Raw genomic sequence first — 19,445 nt, forward strand, 5'->3', positions numbered from 1 at the left:
GTGGAGTTATTCCTTCAATATTTTAAGAGGTTAGCACATAATCTAAAATGTCAGGCACTAAAAAACTTTAATTGATGAGACAACTACAAATCATTTGATTAGATTCCAAATGAATTTCTTTTGTTTTTGGACCAATGGCTCAACAACCACCCCAAGTCAGTCTGGCCACGTGGTCCGTCTTCTGCTTGGTGGACTTGATGAAGCCCAAAAATTCCAGCTCCGAAACTGCCCTGATGAACCGAGCGCTGGAGAACTGTTAAGGAAGTCTTTCCAGTATCCCGTACAAAGATTACTTTGAAACGTTATTTTGTTAATCTAAGAACATTACATTTTACCTGTTAGAAAAAGATACTGTTTGAGGTCATCCACTTTTCCAAAGTTGTCTGACTCTGGATCGTGCCCCTCCGCTGCAGACACCACAGTTGAGTATGCCTAAAAACATAAACACCATCGCATCGTCAGCTTATCTACTGTCAAATCCTTGAATCAATAACATCGATCCAGAGAAAAACACCATAAACGATGAGGTTATCAGGGCAAAGTTCAAAGGTGATGAGGCATAAAGACAAGTCAACTCACTTGCAGCCAGTCATAGAGGTTTATGAGGCGGCCGCACTCCAGGTGCAGCTTGTACACGATGCAGATGTCAGGCGCCGCATTGGAGACGCTCCCATCGTCTGTTTTTAGGCTCTCATTCTGAAACAATTATTTTGAAAGAAGGCATTCATGATCGGTCCATCATCATAAAAGTCACATGAGATGACCAACAAATCAAATAAGACTTCAGCTGTTCCCCCCCCCCCCACCCCAATATCATCAAAAACAAATTAAATATGACTTAAAGAGCTTAAATGTGACTGACGTACCAGAAGATAGTAGTAAGGGCTGCTGAGTGCAGCTTGAATCGATGTGCGAGGTGTGGCGTTGAGGTGGCGTCTCACATTGGACGAGGAACTGTAGTAGCACACTTCATTCAGCGTCTGAGACTCTGGAGGGGGCAGGTGATTCCTAAGCAAAAAAAAGAAGCATTGACAAACGGGAAGCTGACAATCAAGACGATCAAGATTTGTCTCACTTTACGAGGTTGTCGATAAACTCAAGGACTTGACTTCGCAGGATCCCGTAGGGACTCTCTCTCTTGGACCTTCTAGACTTGTTCATCTCCAGAAGAGCCTGTTGAGAGCAGGTGAAATATAGCTTCAGGCTAGAACAACAAAATTTTGTACCTAGCTTGCCATAGTGGCGAGTTGCTGACCTGCTGCAGCTGGTACAGGTCCGTCTTTTTCTGAAGGCTCTTCACAGGAGCGCTCTCGTTGTCATATTGGACCACCTCACTGGCTTCTGCATGTAGAAGAAAGGAAGGGGTCCTTACTATTGAGGTAGAAATCATCCTAAAAGGACTTCCACAAAGCGGGCGTGTTACAACTCACCATCCAACTGCCTAAATTTGCTGAGCATGTCTTCCAACTCGACAAGGGCGCTCTTCATCATCTTTGAGTTGCTGGGCTGCAGTGTTTCTGTGCATCTTTGGAGCAAAGCGATCAGCTCGTCCTTGGCCATCATTCTGGAGGAGAAACCATAGGAGGCTCACAAAAAGTCTGTTTAAATAAATAAGAAATCATGCGGTTGGCCACCTGGGGGCGCAATATCAACAATTTATGGCCATGATTTAAACGTAATCTAATGAGGAGGTCATTCAGTTAGAGTTAAAATTCGTGAGACATCCCTGTCGTAAATTGAGGACATCCTGGATTTACATCTCTAAGTAACGTTTCAGTTTTAGTTGTAATCATAGGTATTATCATTGTGGTCTTCTTTTTAAAATGTAATTTGCATGAGCATTAAATTCATTAAGCATATTGGTGTTTACTGATATTGTTTTACAAATACAAGGCAGGTTTCTAGAGAGTGAGGGAATTTTGACACTCCCAATAAAATTGTGACCTTCTGGAAGCTACTTTTTTTTTCCCCGCAAAACTTTTTATGACATATTTTTGCTTTTCGTGTACACAGATGAAATTGGTAATGTCCACGTGTGTGTACCTCATGTTGCGGTCAGTGAGTGTATATTCTCAATTACAATACAGCCAGTGCTTACATTTTAGCCATTTAAATAGACCAAGACAAGCAAGATTAATTATCCAGGCTTACTTAAGCAGCTTCATAGCTGACTGGTAATCCTCCGTCTCCCAAACACACTTCTCCAGGCAAATTAAATGGAGTTCCCGGATCTGCGGGTAATCCAGTGTTACACAGGCGCATCAATGACAGTTTAGGGGGGAAAGAAAAGGATGCTTTGTTGGGATAAAAGGACTTCTTGCCTGTTTTCCAAGGGGGTAGCGAGGCAGCGATGAGGTCAAAGCGTGAAGACACCTCAGTGTGGGATAATAGTTCTTGTGGTATTTATGAAGGTCCTTTATCAGCTTGCGGCAAATTTTCTAAAAAAAATTAAATGTCTCACTCGAGTGTTGATGTCAGCAATGTGTCATGTTGTATTGAAACTAAAAGAACAGTGTACCTTTAAGTGAGCATCATCTTTTAACAGTTGAACTTGCTCTTGAGATTCCTGCTTGTTAACATAGCTGAAGAAGAAACATATGATGAGCATATAGTCCATTGGTGCTACAGTAACACCCCACGTAAAGAGTTACAGATAATCTAAAGTAGTACAAATTGGAATTTGAAGAAGAAAAAAAAACAGGGAGAAAAGAATTGCTGCACTCATGTACGAGACCTCAAGAGTTGGACCCTGGAATGGATTATTTCCATCATTTGAGAAAGGTTCCAATATAAAATAAACACTCCAGGAATTAGTCTAGACACCTTGATAGCCCCTGAAGAGATCTAAACATTTTGTGAAACAGCTTCCCAGAAGAACATTATTTGTATGGTTGAACAACCACGTGCCCCAATACTTTTGTCTACATGGAGTTTTAAACTTTGACCAGTGAGCCATGTACCTGGTGAATGAAGGCAGCTGCCTAATCTTCTCCAGGTCCTCGTGGCTGAGCTGTGTTACGTTCCTAAGTGCTTGCTTCTTCTTGCAGCACAGCACGCTGAGAGGCTGCGAGTGGAAGTGCTCCAGCAGGGCCAGCTTGAGTACAAAGTAGATCACTCACGTTAGTTGGTGGCTGTTTTTACGCAGAGATCCCGCAAAACAATGTTAATGCCAGTCTAGTGTGATTTTCTTATCAGCAAGGTTGTCATTTGGTACCTGCACACCCTTGATGAAATTTCGCACAGAGAAGTCATGGAAGAGGAAGAGGCCGATCAGCACTTGCATGACTTTGCCAGTCATCTTAAAAGGGAACTTGGATGTGAGGATTAACTACAAAATAAAATGCAGCAAAACCAATACACAATTTTGTCAAAATTAGAATCAAATGTAAATTCTGAAGTCATCTTTGAGCAAAGTGAAAATGTGCACCTTGTCAATGACGGTGGTCAAGTGTTGAGTGCATGACAGCGACTGGAAGAGCTCGATACATAGCAGCGACGACACTGAGTGGGGCAACATGTGCTGGATGGTGCTCGGAGATGTGGCGATGCCGAAGATGAAGATGAGGGGAAGACGCTCGATGTATCGACTGCGACACAGACAAAATTTTCCGCTGCAGAAAATGACTTGTGATTTACTAAGCTATTAAAAATTGTTGAAAAGGGAGAAAGGGCAGAGGCTGAAAAAAAATCTTTTGTACAGGTTTCAAAATCAAAAGCTGAACTAAAACCTTCAAATAGTGACAATACACCTTTGCAACATATGAGTCTTTCAAACCTGTACTGTGGCAACTCTACAAGAGAGCTCCATGTTACCTGCAGATGAGAATGAAGTCCTGAAGAACTTTTGGGTTGAAGGCCTCTAAATCTTTAAAAATAATCACAATGGGGGGATGCTGGTCTTTACTTGGAGAACTCCGCTTTTTTCCAGGAGTGCTGGATTTGTGCTGGAAATAATATATTGATGAGGTTATTTCTTGAAGACAGCACAGGAAAAAAAAATCACAATGCACTGAGATCTTACCTTTGTTTGTGTGTTGTACCATTCACAGAGCATACTCAGGGAACAATGCCAGCCCTTGTGGACAGGAATCCTCCTCTCCTCTTCCTCCTCTTCTTCGTCATCCTCTTCAGCCACCACTGTATCCATCAACCTCTCCAAGACCCTCTTCATTAAGTGCTTCAAAGCTGAAACAGGAGCATATTATTTAGACACTTTAGAAATAAAAAAAAAAAAAAGTCCAAGAACCTTGTTTCCAAATAAAACCAACCAGCTTTTCATAACTGTGGTATTTTCTCTGTATTTGTATTTTATTTTTTAACTTTCTCCACTTACTTGCACATTCTTTGGCCTGGACAGATGCCACATGAGGAGTGACGGACTGCTGGAGGAGCTCAGACAAGCTCTGGAATGTCATGTCATGGTCTGGCATGTTCACTCCTAGTGACAACATGAGGAGATCACATAAAGTAGAAATTCAATTTACACTTTGTTGTATATACAGTAATTTGTGTTAGACATCACACAGAGAATGACCTCACATAAATGTAGACAGGCAAGGAGAGGTATGCGAGTGAAGGTGCGTGGCATTCATTGCCATGATCATACCAAGCATGAGCGCTGCCGTGGGAATCTCGCTGGCCCTCATTTGAGATGCCCAGTTGCTGCGTTGACGAGTAGAAGAGGACTTGCTGATGAAGTCCAGCAAGCTGTCCAGGACTTGCTTGTTGAGTTCATCCTGCAAAAGCTGACAGTAAACACAAACATGTATTACACATTTTATACAAAGCTTCTGCTCTTATGAGTGCTCCTAATGCACAACTCCGATATTGAATGAACGTCATTTTATGACTCATATGACCTTCTCAGTTCTGGCCATCCTGTTTGTGCATGTTCTCGTGTGTGGATGGGTTTTCTCATGCACTTAATATCATTCAGGCTAATGGAACTAGGGAGCCTACATTTCTCATTTTTAAACATGCAATGGAAAAGAACAAATGTCAGCTCTAGACAAGCCCATGATATCATGTCAAATTCTTAAGGGTACCACTTTTTAAATACTATACCTCCGTTTCCGTTTGAATCTTGTTCCATAGAGCATGAAAAAGTCCGAATCGTACATTATTGGTGTCAGCGCCTTCGCAGCCAAGAGAGAAATACTCGTCTGTAGTGGGGAAACACAATTTCAAGAGATACAATTGTTAGGCTTAGTACTAAATCTCAAAAGTGCAAAGAGAAATCTTATTTTACCTAAACCGAGGGATTTGGTTTTCTTCTTCTTCGTGCTTGGCTTGAAAACAAAACAACCCTAGAAACAAGTGGAATTCGTGTCAGAAACTACGCAGACAAAAACAAATTAAAATACGAACGTTTAGGTAAACACGAAATATTACCGTTGATACTGACGACGTGGACATATTAGTATTTGTGTTTTTGAGCAAGTTGTTTTATCAATGAACTACCGTAGTGAAAGTGCCACACGTCTGCTACTTCCCGCCAGCGTGACGTTACCGGAAAAAGTTGTGTTAAAGGCTCCTCCTACAAAATAAAACAAGAACCCGTTATTCATACCCGTCTTAATCATTAATTAAAGTGGCAAAAAATAAATCAGGCATTGAGTTAACAACAATTTTAAGTAACACCCATCTAAAATATAAGTAATAATAATAATAATACTTCATTACACATTTGCGATTTTGAACATACCTTCGCGCAGTTACTTCCAGTTACTATGCGAAGTCTGCAAACGTGTCCATTCCGAACATTTAATGAGACTTATTTTGTTTGAAAATGTCACAAAAAAATTATATATTCTACTCTTAGCCACACCCGTCCCCTTCTTTTGCAACCGCATATCAGGCCGCAAAACAGAAGTGTGTGCATGTGTTTGAATGCCTGTGTGACGGCAATGCCCATGCCCCTTGTTGTTGCTATTAATTTGTCTATAATTATTTTGATGATTTCATTATTTTTCATATACTAATAATACCTTTAAGAATAAATGTATCACGGCTAAACTATTTTTTGGGTTTGGGAATGTGATTTTCACAAGCTGAGCCATGATTAGTTTAATTTATGTTGTAAATCAGTCATCAAAGTTAGGAATAATAAAAAATATCAGTAATAAATAACTAAAGAATATCAACAATATGCCTATGACAACCTAATGTACAAAGACAATCTTTTACAAAAAGAACAGTAACATTTTATTGAACACTTTGTGGAAGACATGTAAATATTACAGATAGGTCTACTAGTGTTGAAAAAGGATGAAATAAATACAAACGAAACATTAAATCCCATAGGGATATATAAAAACATTTGTTTCTTTAAAAGTATCCATTTAGCAAAAAAAACATCTTCAGTACTAAGCATAAATACAAACATGAATCTAAAATCTATGCCCTATGGATTACCTGGTTATTAGGACTAACATACATACTTAAAATCATCCAAGACATTTAAATTCATGGTGTAGAAAATAGGCCATTTCATCATTAGCTGTGACCATTACTGTTAAAAGTTGGAAATTTGATGCATTGTCAAACCATTCTGCAGCATACTTCTCAAATCCTGAGTGAGACGGAGTTGGAAATAAAACATGGGGCTATGATCCGCTGTAAAGCCACTTTTTTATCATGACCAAGGGCTTCATGTCTTGTAGCTGCTTAAGCAAAAGATCAGCACCGTTTGAAAACGTTTTATCCATGACTATCTTCACATTGCTCACCGATTTGAGATTATGTGGATTTCTAAAGTCTACGAGTTTCTCACACCATCGGAAGTGATCACTGGTTTTAGTTCTCAGAGCAGTCCTCTGTTTGTGTGTCTGTCGTCTTTTGGACGGCAGCTCGCCGGAAGGCTTATCGTTCAGTTTGCGTTTGCAGGTGTGGGTCGACTCGGAGGTTTCCAAGAATTTTAGGAAAGAGTCCTCCAGTCCCAACGGTTTGAAAGACCCCGCCATGGCGTTCACGTCGTCTTCTGGGTCCTGGGCTACAGGGGTGCCAGGATTGGAGTTTTCCCTTGAGCTGCTAACAGTCATACGATTGCGAAGGGTTTGTATCCTCTGGGGACAAGCTGGTGTAGGATTAACAGGTTTTCTGGGACGCCCTCGTTTCACTCCGCCGTCCGTCCCGGTTGACGCTTGAGAATCTCCACTTTCGTCGTTGGAGAGCTTGCCGTCGTCTCGGCTCATTCTTTCGACTATCTCGTCTGCGTTCTGTTCAATGGATTTATCGTTTTCCTCCGACTCGGTCTCATCTGAGGACGTGCATGACGTGCCTTCTGATTTGTCCGCGTCTTTGAATCGGTACTTTTTGCAGAAAATGAACTGGCTCCTCTGGTCTTCGATGTATCTCTCTGTGAGGCCGTGAGTCACGTAATGCTTGAAAATACTTTTTTCCGCTTCCTCGATTGTGTCACAGCCTATTAGCATGCACGGGTACTGCAATGGCCACTTCTTGGTGCACATGGCCGTTGCTTCGTCGTGGGTTTTAAGCGTAGGCTTCCCAAAATTGGTCCAATGTTCAATGGTCTTTCCGTCTTTTTTCTTGACATTTTTCTTCTTCATTTTGAATTTGTTTTCCACATTTTCTTTTCCATTGTTGATCGTCGTGAACAGTCCTATCGACCTATTCCTTCTTCCGTCAGTTGATCTCGGCTCATAAACGTAGTCGTGCTTTTTTATCAGGTGGCGAAGAAGATTGGACTTTGTGGAATAAAAGCGCTCGCACCCTTCGTACTCGCACTTGAAGGTGGTGTCGACTGAGCCGCTCTCCGAAACGGCGATTTCTTTGTGGAAACTCTTGATGTGTTCAATGTACTTATCCACTGAACTGAAGGGGAGCTCGCATTCGGGCCGATCGCAGGTGAAAGTTCCTATGGCCATGCAGGCCATCATTGACGTGGCTTTGTCACGGGTGAATTTGTGAAGCAAAAGGTAGTGTTGCACTAACCTCGTCACTCCCATGAACACCCGTGAGCAGTTTTTCACTTGACACCTGACTTCGTGACCTTTGCCTGTGATCATCTCATAGCTCTCTTGGCCATTTGGGACGCTGCTCTTCTCCGGGCTGCATTCTTCTTTGCTTGGAGGCAGGGACGCTTGATGCATGGCCCGATAGTGGAGGATCAAATTGTGCTGGATGGTAAAAGCAGCAGTGCAGCCTTCATGAACACAGCGATACGGTCTGTAGGGATTGAAAGCGTTGTCGGCGTCGCACATTTTGAGCCCGGTTCTTTTTTGAAGCTTTTTGTGGATTTCATCTTGGATGGGTGTGTTTTTGGAGCTGCTTGGTTTTTCTGGGGACGATGAAGCAGAACCAGGAGGAAGGTTGAATTTTGGTTCCCGAATTTTGCTGATTGTGTGAAGCTCTTTTGGTTTCATGAGACCACATTTCTCATTTAAACCAAAATTGCGTTGGACATCTGGGCATGTAGCCGCCACTGTCAGCTGCGCTTGGGACCTTTCGGGATCAGCCTGCATGCCCTCAACCAATGGCCTGTCATCTAAGGAGCTTTCAGCCGGGGGCAAACACGTGACAGTTGATGCGGCTTGTGGGAAGCCATCATTTACAAGATTTCCTGGTGAAACAATCTGAGGAGCCTCTGGATTGTTTGCATTGTCAGTTTGAGGTTGAATTTCAATGTCAAGGGGTTCTTGTTTGATATACGGAAAGCTAGTTGTGGATTTTGTGACACCACTGGTGTCAGCGTCAGCCTCACTCGAAGGCAAAGAGTTCGATTGGACTAATTGCGGTCTAGTTCGAGCACTTATCTTATACTTTAGCGCTTCCGCCTTTGACAATCGATGGACCTTCTCATAGTGAATTCTCAAGCCTGTCGTTCTTGTAAAAGTTTTGGAGCAAATCTGGCAAGTGTACGGAGACAGTTTGGCGGGGCATCGTTTCAGTTCTTCAATCATACCGTTAGAGTAATCGTGCATTTTATTTAAATGTCTGAATAACGCCTCCTTCGTCATGAACGAGTATTCGCAATCTTCTCTGACACATTTAAAAGGTTTGGCTACTTTTGCTAAAACCTTGTCATCTTTCTTGCTTGGTGCGGGTTTGCTTTTTTTCAGTTCAGAGGTTGTATCACAATGGGCAAGACTTGGCTCGAGGGACAGATTACCCCGCATCTTCTCTTGGGCAGCTTCAATTAAATCCAACCTTTGAAAGGCATTGGAGATTTCCATCAAGTGATCCTCCTGATGAGGTGGAGCAGGGGCAGTGTAAGCCGGCCCGGCTGCTTTCTCTTGTTGACTTCCAGGGGCAGGAGCAGCAGCAGAGATGTTTGAGAAGTCGGTTATATTTGTATTTTGAGGTTCTTTTTTCAGTGCCATGGAAGAGTTCAAAGGGGTCAAACTACTTGGTTCCTGCTGGAAATCACCATTTGACAAGTTAAAAATGGCTCCGTTAGTTTCCGGAACATGCGGGTCATTGAGAAAATCAAGAAAGGATGTCGGCAGATCGGCAGTCAGGTCAATTTCATCTAATGGCCTACACTGCGAGCGTTTGGACAGATGACCACCGAGGGACTTTGTGCTTGTGAACTCTCTGAAGCACCTCCGGCAAATGACCTTGCCGTCCTTAATAATAGCTGGCCACTTGGTCCGCTTGCTTATCTTACTGCGTTTTCCTTTTTGGCCATCAGTATCCTCTTTCTCATCAGTAGCTTCACATTCCGTATTAGTACAGTCTGCTTCGAAATGAAAGTCAGTCTGGGCGGTACTGTGTGGGCTAAGCATGCCGTCCACAGCATTATCAACATGTTCATATCCAGAAGCTGCCATATTTTCTGTTTTAATTAATTTCACTGCAGCTTTTGATGTCTCTTGGGCTTCTGGGCTCAGACATTTCATAGAAACATCGACTGGTGAACTCTGAGTCATTGAGTTATCGCTCGGAGCAAACGGAGTGTGGTAACTTCCTTCGGGTAGACTGTGAATTGTCGACATGCTGTCCCCGTTATCCGACTGTCCTGCCACGCTGGTTTTCTTTCCATCCATTGGAACCCCCCGTCCATCGGAAGGCATTAGCCCAAACTGATTGACGCCATTGTGCATCTGCCCTCCGTTGTCGAGCATTAATGAACTGGATAAGTATTGAGACATCAAACTTGAATCTGAAGGAACGTTGGACCCAGGGGCTCCATGCAAAGCTGCCATCAAGTGCTCTCGCTCAGCTGGGAGTGAAGCCGTGGTTGGATAAGGATCAGGCTGCCAATGCATATAGTTGCGGGAGGGGCACTCGTTCACATTGAAGGCATCTGGGTAACAGCTGTTGAGTTGAGGTGAAGACCACGACTGGGGCATGTCGGGCTGACTGATTTCCTCGGTGTTGTTGGAGCTCCCCCAGGATGGGTACAGTGTAGGATTCACCATTGGAGTGATGGGCACAGGGTCCATTGAGGTGGGATAACACTGAGCAGGTGAGGTTGAACATCCTGCCGTGTAATCGATTTGCTCCATCCCGGGTTTGTTGCATAGAGGTCCGGGCGGATTTGGTGGTTGATTTGGCGGCTGGTTGTTACCGTTGGGAAACTGCCTGCGCACAGCGACTCCAGCTGGTGCCTTTTTTGCTGTGATCCTGGCCACTTTGTTGTACTTCTTGGCCAACTTCCAGTTCTCAAATATTTCAGGATGTTGCTTCTTCACGTGTCTCGACAAACTTTTGTTTGTACTGTAAGCCCTTGTGCACTCGTTTTGCGGGCAGCTATGTAGACCTTCCTCGTTGCTGGATACAGCGGAATTTCCTGAGGGATATCCCTGCAGTGAGGAAGGGATTTCTGTCTTAATTTGGTTCAGAGAAATCATTTCTGGTATCGCTTTGTGAAAGTCATCGGCTTGGATGTTATTTTGCTCGGCCGTTTGTTGACTCGCCAGGACATTAGTAGCGCTCGGGACAGGGGGTGGGATAATTTTCGCTTGCTCTGCCATTGCCTGGTGTGCCTGCTGAGCCTCCAGTGCTGCTTTCAAGTCAGCTGGCGCTGAGCTGGGGTTTGTTAGTGGAGTGTAGCATTTGTCTGGGTCTTTCAGTTCAACATGTGCCACAGAATTCAACATGTTTTCAATCGAATGTTTCACTCGAACAGGAATGAGGTCTTTAGAAACTTCTGGGGAACTGCATGGAGACGCGTTTGCCTTTGATGCTTCTGTCATAAATGCGTCGGAATTATTGGTGTCAAGGCAAACAGCAGCAGATTGCATGTCTGCCTGACATGGAATATTCTCCTGTGGCAGTTCAACTTTGGAAAAGACAGGAGTGCTCTCGTTTACGACTACCACGTTGTTGACCGCGTTGTTGGTGTTGTGAATCTGTTGGTGAGATAAGAACTGACCCTGCGAGTAGAATATTTTGCCGCAGTCATCTGTGGGGCAGGTGTAGGTGAGATAATGCTGAGCTTCGTGATCGTACAAAAGGTAGGCCTCGCTAAAAATCTGCCCACAGTTTGGAAACATACACTGGGCCTTAAATTCTGAGTGTGTTTTCCTATGCATGAGAAGTTCTGAATTGGAGTTAAAGTTGGCCTTGCAACCCAATTGTATGCATATGTATGGTTTGCTACCACAATGCATCTGCAAATGATCATTAAGATGTTGAACATTAACAAACTGCCGCCTGCAATACTGGCACACCACTTTTTGTTTCTGTATTTCCAAAAACCTAGTGGCCTCTTCGTCGTCTTTGTGCGACCTAACATGAGCCATGAGGTTGCGGAAAAACTTGAACGCTTTCGAACAATTTTTAACAGGACAGAAGCAATCTTGACTTATTTGCGTGACGGGCGTCATTTGGTCTACCTTCACTGGTTGGATACTGGTTTGTGAGTCGCTACTGACGGGACTGTTCATCGTTGTAGGAACGCATCTGAAAGTTTTTGATGGACTTTTAGGAGACTGCGGTAGTTTTATCCCCTTTCTAACCGTTTTCATTGCAGCAAGCCGCTCTTTACACGACTGCTTGACGTGTGACGCTACATGTGGCTCTAGAACTTCTTTACTTTCAAAGCTGTCTGCACAAATAGGACATAGATACACCCCGTCTTTAAAATGCTTCTGAGCGTGCCGAACTATTCTGTGACCCAAGAACTCCTTGTCACACAGAACACAATACTGCATGTAGGCTCGCCAATTTCGAAAGCGAGCCGATACGAATCCTTGCTCGCGGAGTTTCTTGGCTTCTCGGTTTTTTTCTTTTTCGTCTGTGATTTCATTGAGTTCGTTTGTAGTGGTTAACAGGAAGTCCTCCAGGTCTCTATACTCCGGGAGTTTTGCTTGTGTACTTTCCACCTCTTGTTCGTCCGTGTCATTGAGCGTGTCAATGGATGACACGATAGCCGCTTCCTCGCCCATCAATGCCAAGCAATTGCATTTCAATGTTTTCCAGTCCCAGAACTCTGGATCAAAAGGCCACTGTGTCTTCAAGGCCAGCAGTAATTCACAGCGTAAGGAATTGGGCACCGGCAGACTCCCGTCCTCCTCGGGCTTTTGATCCGGTTCGTTGTACAGTGACTCTACAGCGTAGTAGGAGTCAACAGTAGGTTGGAGGAGGAATTCAGTCAGCTGACATGCACGCTTCACTTCGAGATCAGTCGGCAAGATGCAGGAAATAGTCTTGCAGATTGTGGATTTGCTATCCGTATGGTCACTTGAGGTCATTTTTAGAGCCTGAATGCACATTTCCACACAAACTGGAAGCCCCACTTCTCCAACCTGGACACAAACCAGAGAAAAAAATAATTGTTGAGGCTCGTTGACATCAGTTCACTTGCTCGACTGGATTTTACTTTCTGTTACCTCGTTCTGGATGACTTTGATAAGGAATAAAATGTGACAGACACTTCTGCAGAGAAGAGCCATCTCTTTACTGTGGCTAAGGAAGGAGTCGGCCGAAGACTCCAAACGCATGAGTAGCTTACTCCAGAACAGCGTCAGTTCCCTGCAAAAAAAAAAGATCACCAATGATGTTGTCAAGCAAGACAATCTAGTGGAAGCAAAACATGGACAGACACACACTGGTGTCCTCTAAAGGTACGCATACAATGTGAAAAATTGACAGTCAATATTTGATCAACTAATAGAAAATATCTGGATCTGCTACTGACAGTGTTTATACGCATTCTTTCAGGTTCTCTGAAAAAAATCTCCCTCAAGTGAATTCTAAACAAATTCTAAACAAGTACTTTACTTTCCAAACAAACAGCCACGCTTACCAGGCACAATAAACGTCTCCTTGAAGAAGTTGTCGCTTGAGAAAGGCAGAACATAAGCACTGCGCTCCTTTCTCGTCTCCTTCAGACTCCAAGTTACAGATCATTTCCAGAGCATCTTTGCAGTCTATTGATGATATCTATAGAGCGCAGAGAAAACACCATTTTAGGTGGGATCAATTAGCAACACACTAATATAATGAATTATTTTCCTCAGGCCCCTCCTGGATTTTTTTTTTTGTATCAAATGATATGAAAACCCAACCGCAGTAAAAAAAGTGTATTGTTGATGATGGGAACTGCAGACTAATCAAAACACAAAATAGTAGTTGACGTGCTTCTTACCTCTTCCATGAGCTGCTCCTGACTTTTGCTCATGCAAATACAGAGCAAGTAAGTTTGTTTGAAGTTCCCTTTTCCTTCATATCCTGGGTACTCCGAGCACATCTTTGCAAGGGCAGCGGCTTTATCAACACTCTCCACTTTGATAAGGTGCTTTATGCGCATGCTGAGAAGTGTGGGGCCCTCCAACTCGAGATACTCGTGAACTAAACAATAGGAAAGAAGAAAGGTGAGTTATGACATATGGAAAACATATAAGACTTAATGAGTGTGGTGAGGGCAAGAACCTTGCTCAGTTTGAGGGGTGGTGTTGGACAAGATGCTGCTGAGTGTGGTGTTGGACCAGATGCCATCTTGCTGTGCCAGAGCAAAAAGTGGCCGAAGCTGTGCACTCCCACTTTCTTGCAAAAGGCTGTGTGCCAACTGTAACAGAAGGCAAATGAACGTGTAATTTACTTTTTGGCTGCTCACACATTTTCACAAAAAGAAGATATCTATCCATGTGTAGTCTGTCAACTCAATAAGTAATTTCAACACAAAATATCCAAGAGGCTCACTAAGGCTGGGTATACTGACCTTCATGGAGGACTTAAACTCCTCCCATAAGGCACCTGGGATGTGCTGGGGCAGTAAGAGCACCAGCTCCGCACAGCTCCTGCGAATTCAAACATTCAGAAAACAAATAACGGTTACAAGGACAGCCATCCATTACGAAGGGTAAACGGAAAATATGGAGTGATAACATGAATCAGCACGTGTGTGTATTGGCGATACACACTTTATCCTCTATGTGTTAGTTACACATTTAAACTCGCAGTGCATGTCTACATTGCTGAAAACAATCACAAAAAATGTATTCATGAATAAAGAACAGGTCTCATCAACTTGCAACGTGCAAACTAGGCCTGTGGCGAGTGTGTATGTTGTCATCTGTTGTCTGCAAGAGTGTATAAATTCAGTGCTACTTTGCATATTATTTCACGCTCCCTGCTAACATTTTCATGTGGATTTTGGCACGTTTATTTAAGTGCATCCACGAAAAGGTCTTCGTCAAACATGTCGTTCGTTAAGCTCTTTTTGAATAATAATCCACTGTCCAACATACGTGTTCTAATATTTTGGTTACCTTATTTAACCCCATTGCGAAGTCAAAATATTTGACTATCACTACTACTGCAAAAGTGTCAATAATTTCAAAACAGCACCATTGCAAAGGCCCCGTTATTGATACGGCTCTTGTATTGGATTTCACTGGATAGTGAATGTGTGCATGTTAGTGTGATAAAATCAATGAAGAGCGTTTCCACGGCTCATACGTACAATGTTAACTTTTCAAGTAGGAGTGGCACATTTTCACATTCGGAGGAGAGACAGGAGGCGGCGTTGGCGAAGCTGAGGATGGCCACTGTGTAAACCTCCAGCAAAGGCAGTGGATCCTCGTCGGTTTTCCAACGGCCGGCATAATCCACCAGGGCCTGACCGGGAAAAACACAAGACAGTCAGTACAAAGCTAGCCATCTCCAGCGGAAAAGAAAGTACGTATAAAGTCATGTTTATCTTTGTAGATGATTCATCACTGTTGAGGTGCCTAGTTTTCCTTTAAACTATATTTTGTGCATTTCTTATCACACTTACTTTGTGGATGGAAAATATTACGAAAAAACAAGATCCGTATTATAGTGCCATATAATGAATAACAGTAAGAAATTGTTGGATAAATTGTGGTTCTGTACAATAATACATACAGACATTTTTGTGCCATAAGAGTTGTTCAACAAAACAATTGTGTGTGTTTTTTCTAGCGTTTGAAAGAAAATTGCAACAGAATAATTTCAGTGATACGAAAATTTGAAACCTCATTGTATCCTTTCCTTTACATTTGCATTCTAAAACGGTGTAGAGTAGAAACATATGGTCAGAGACAACCACAATGTATCCCCCTTAGTAACTGGAAAATGAGTATTTGCGGTGTAACAATCACATTTTTGACTGTTTTCCCCCTCAGAAGAATTTGAGACAATATAAAAAAAATAACATGCTATGTTTATGCAAAACCTTTCTGTTTTAACATTTGTTGATAAGAAGCAATCTTACAAATGCCATGACTGAAAGGATTAACCCTTTCATAAAGAACCATATTCATTAATTTTAATTTGTGATTAGTACATTTATCTGCAAGAATAAGAATATTTAAGAGTGATTGAAATTGATTCTACTCTTTAATTATCAGTTGATATAATGCAAAAGAAATATACAGACATTGTAATAACAGGATCACAAAAAAGCTACCGTTTAACAATATGCTTGCAGTTCACTATCAATGGTAGCTGTATTTTTAATTAGTTAGGAATTGGTTAAGTGTAGTTTATCTAAAAGAGCATAGAATGCGATACATCCGAAATGGAATTGAACATAAATAAATCAGATTGCATGCACTTTTCAACCCACCCCATTTCAATGTTACAAAAATCATCAACGTTATGCACATTTATGTGCACGCGAAAGTAGCACAAGGCCCGATAGAACCGTCTACTTCATTTTGACGTAAAACGACTCTTTCATTCTTTTATTTTTTTCCCCCACTGTTTGGAAACAACTCCTTGCCATTAGGTACACACAGGCCGAGCTGCACTCGCCCTTTCACACAAAGAACTTTGTTGTAAGTTGCAGGAAAACCTCAATGGGAGCCTCGTCTTTGTTGGATACCTTGCAATAATCAGATATCGATCGAACGGCAAGGCTATCGAACACACGAGCAGACGATATTTATGTGGTCGTGGCAAATAAATATAAGAAGGGTGGGAGAGTAATGGAGTCGACTGACCACAGCCGCACATTTGCTACGTAAAATACCTTTTAGCTGCAGTCAAATCTCTTGCTAATCTGCCTACTTTCAATGAGTATTTCATTTGGTGTGATTAGCTGGGTAAAAATGAATGCATAGGGCCTAAGCTAACACCTTGGCAACACATAATTGATTTTTCCTGCCTCACAAAAGTAGCCCACATCCCCCCAAGCGATCAAAATGCTCACGCAAGCGACAGTGCGCGAGGTGCTGTGTTTATGACGGCTCGATTACACATCTGTTACAAATGTAATAAGCTATAACGAAGCTCTCGCTAACGTAGCTATCCATTTTTTTTCCACAGCATGACCACTGCACAGGATAGTGGGACCCTGCATACCAGCTAGCAGCATTGATCTCCTGCTAGCAATCTGGCCTGGAAAAACGCGATCACAGTCGGCGCACATGAGCGCGACTTTCAGCCACCAAAATGGCTGGTCTTCATGCAGAATTATCGGAGTGAAACATTCCCGGAGAAAGGGCGGAAAAGCACGCAGGCCTCCCACTCTTGGTCCCCATCTCGGGGGTAGCAGCAGGCTAACAGTGCGGCTAGCGCCTTTAGCTACATTGTTGTAGACGGGCATCCTCGGCCAGGAAGGAACAGAAGGGACGCAGAGCGAACGGAGCTAGCTGGGGGATGATCGGGCTAACCTGGCAAAACTCCTGGCAGAAAATCAGCGAGGCTTCCAGCGGCGACTTTGTGCTCTCCCTCAGGGCCGCGGTCAAGCCGTGGAAGCGGCCGCGGAGATCGTCGTTCGCTTTCCGTGTGTCATATTCCCTCTCCGTCTCCCCCTCCGCCATCTTCACAACAATCACGACCGCGTAGCGCGTACGCACGCACAGATGTTACGCTGCCAGAATGGCACACGCACGTGCACGTAAGGATGGGGGAGGGAGGTGGGGGGAGGAGGGGGGAGGGGTCGCTAGTGGGTGGGTCAGAGTCTGTATCAATTGGTGGAGAGAGTGTGTGTGTGTGTGTGTGTGGGGGGGGGGGGGTAAATATGCGCGTCTCACATGGACGCACACACGCACTAGAATGTAAACAAAGCGTTCGCGACCTTTTAAGAGCAGAGGTGGTGAAGCCCCTTTCATTCAATACGCCCTCGTGCATTTAAGGGCGAAAAAAACATCATGCAATGATTGCACACACGTTTAAATCGTATGTAGTCCTTCATAAAAGCGTATTAATTTCAATAAGATAACATTTGCAAACACCATTGCGTTGAAATTTTTAAGCAACAATCCAATAACAGAATCATAATCAATTTACAATTTCAATTACTGCGAAAATATTTTTTAATCTATAACCTGTCAAAACGTATATCGACCAGTGGAGTTTATTTCAGGATCAGGTGTTTATATTTCTAAGATTTATCTTAGTTTAATAACCATTTTGAAAAAAAAATCACTTTGTTTTGCTAGTCCACATTTCATTTATTTATTTTTTCACATTTATCTGCCAAACAGAATCACTGCACATAACACAAAAGCTCACCAAACATTATTTCTCAATGTTACATAAACAACAATATTACATACACCGATGACAACATAAATTGTGAGTTCACATTGTTGGAGTACATGACACATCACAGACGAAGGAGCAAAATATGACTTGGCAAGCAGCACGGGAGCATGCCTTCCTAAATAGAGTAAAACGTGCGCACCGAACATGAAACACGCCGCCGTAGAGCAAAACCGGTCCACCCATCTCCGTTTTCCATCAATCAGATCTTGTGATATATGCAGGTGCCGCAATAGCAGCCTGTGTGGTTTCTCACCACAAAGTTTTTCACTTTTACCTGTAAACAAATTTAAAAAATGAAGTCAATCTGAGGGTTGATTGCTTGATGACCAATGTAGGATTTAACTTGTCTCGTGCTAATCGAGTAAGAAATCTTTCTACTTTAAACGATAAATATCTTTCCAATTAAACTGATACGATACGATAACTCCCATCTTGCACAGTTTATTACCTCATGGCTGCTGCTCGCTGTGCAACACGCTGCCTCTGAAGTGATATTCTTCGGGTTCATCATAAATTTCTTGACCCGGAGAGGTGTCGGGTAAGCCCTCGAGAAGCAGCAACCCTGACACTGAAAGATTGGCTGGTCCCGTGAGAAAACTTTGCTCTTTTTCAGCGTGCACTCCTCACATCCTACTGTATAGGAAGGTAAGCCATGTCAGAAGGTTTCTTTTTGCAATAAATCCAATAATATCAAGCACAATCTTTGTCTCTTTTTTTTGTTGTTGTTGTTGTTGAAAGAAACAAGTTCCAACTTACTGTGTGAAAAGTCCAAGTCAGGATAAGAATTGGTAATATAGAGAAGAGTCGCCAATAAGAAAATAAGTGGTCCAACTGATTTCGCCGATCCCATTATGGTTGCAGTGGCTTCCTAATTGCACAAAGACAAATACGTTGAATATATCCAGACCATTTCTAGTTTCTGTCTTGCTCAGGATCACAGTGTAGATACTGCAATTATCCTACCTTTTTGTTGTTGACGTTTTCCCTGTGAAGTGTCTCTGCTCAGGATGACTTTCCGATAAAGAGCCGTCCCTCGAAAGCAGCTTTATACCTGTGTGCCTGTTTTCCATCACTTCCTGGAGTAAGGGAAACCTGACAACCCTATCTATCATCTCTCTTCACTGTGCATGATGACCTCTATAATAATCCCTTGGAAGAAGACAAAGATAAAAGCAACCATGAAACGTCAAACCGTTTCTTTCTTCCATGATGGTCATTGGAATTAATTGCTTTGTTACCTAGTTACTAATGGGTGTTTTTAATTAATTGTCATGTCATGAGAAGTAGGAAGTGAACTGAATGAGATTATTTTCAATACTCAGGTAAATTCTAAAAGGCTCACTGCGGTTGTAAATGAGAAAGCATTTGTATTTTATTTAAAAAAAAACAATACCTAAAAAAACAAGACATCAGTAATGATCTCCTTTGAAGACGATGTCACATAGAATCAATTAAAGAAATTCTTAGATGGTCCTCTCTGAAGCCCTGCTTTACTGAAAGTCAGCTCAAAGGTAAACATT

At 42.7% G+C, this 19,445-nt stretch overlaps 3 protein-coding genes across 3 annotated transcripts; all 3 read right to left on the minus strand.

Annotated features, from left to right (window-relative positions):
* Window positions 1–43: 43 nt before the first annotated feature.
* orc3 (origin recognition complex, subunit 3) lies at window positions 44–5,549 on the minus strand. Its single transcript, XM_049739386.1, has 20 exons — window positions 5,392–5,549; window positions 5,249–5,306; window positions 5,065–5,162; window positions 4,607–4,745; window positions 4,334–4,438; window positions 4,022–4,185; window positions 3,814–3,944; window positions 3,428–3,587; window positions 3,215–3,328; window positions 2,961–3,094; window positions 2,519–2,582; window positions 2,322–2,438; window positions 2,152–2,231; window positions 1,431–1,564; window positions 1,256–1,341; window positions 1,076–1,173; window positions 867–1,008; window positions 580–696; window positions 353–432; window positions 44–245 (listed from the first exon to the last, which is right to left on the minus strand). The coding sequence occupies exons 1-20, from the start codon at window positions 5,413–5,415 to the stop codon at window positions 140–142; spliced, it is 2,151 nt and encodes a 716-aa protein (XP_049595343.1). The 5' UTR covers window positions 5,416–5,549; the 3' UTR covers window positions 44–139.
* A 631-nt stretch (window positions 5,550–6,180) lies between these two features.
* Window positions 6,181–17,290, minus strand: znf292a (zinc finger protein 292a). Its single transcript, XM_049739383.2, has 8 exons — window positions 17,049–17,290; window positions 14,873–15,027; window positions 14,129–14,207; window positions 13,840–13,975; window positions 13,556–13,758; window positions 13,214–13,350; window positions 12,798–12,939; window positions 6,181–12,713 (listed from the first exon to the last, which is right to left on the minus strand). Exons 1-8 carry the CDS (start codon window positions 17,196–17,198, stop codon window positions 6,606–6,608), a joined length of 7,110 nt encoding a protein of 2,369 aa, XP_049595340.1. The 5' UTR covers window positions 17,199–17,290; the 3' UTR covers window positions 6,181–6,605.
* Window positions 17,291–17,806: 516 nt separating this feature from the next.
* On the minus strand, window positions 17,807–18,925 carry cga (glycoprotein hormones, alpha polypeptide). Its single transcript, XM_049739784.2, has 4 exons — window positions 18,889–18,925; window positions 18,682–18,793; window positions 18,374–18,558; window positions 17,807–18,199 (listed from the first exon to the last, which is right to left on the minus strand). Exons 2-4 carry the CDS (start codon window positions 18,773–18,775, stop codon window positions 18,125–18,127), a joined length of 354 nt encoding a protein of 117 aa, XP_049595741.1. The 5' UTR covers window positions 18,776–18,793; window positions 18,889–18,925; the 3' UTR covers window positions 17,807–18,124.
* Between the last annotated feature and the right edge of the window lie 520 nt (window positions 18,926–19,445).

This window comes from Syngnathus scovelli, chromosome 14, assembly GCF_024217435.2.
Source record: "Syngnathus scovelli strain Florida chromosome 14, RoL_Ssco_1.2, whole genome shotgun sequence".
Classification (NCBI taxonomy): domain Eukaryota; kingdom Metazoa; phylum Chordata; class Actinopteri; order Syngnathiformes; family Syngnathidae; genus Syngnathus; species Syngnathus scovelli.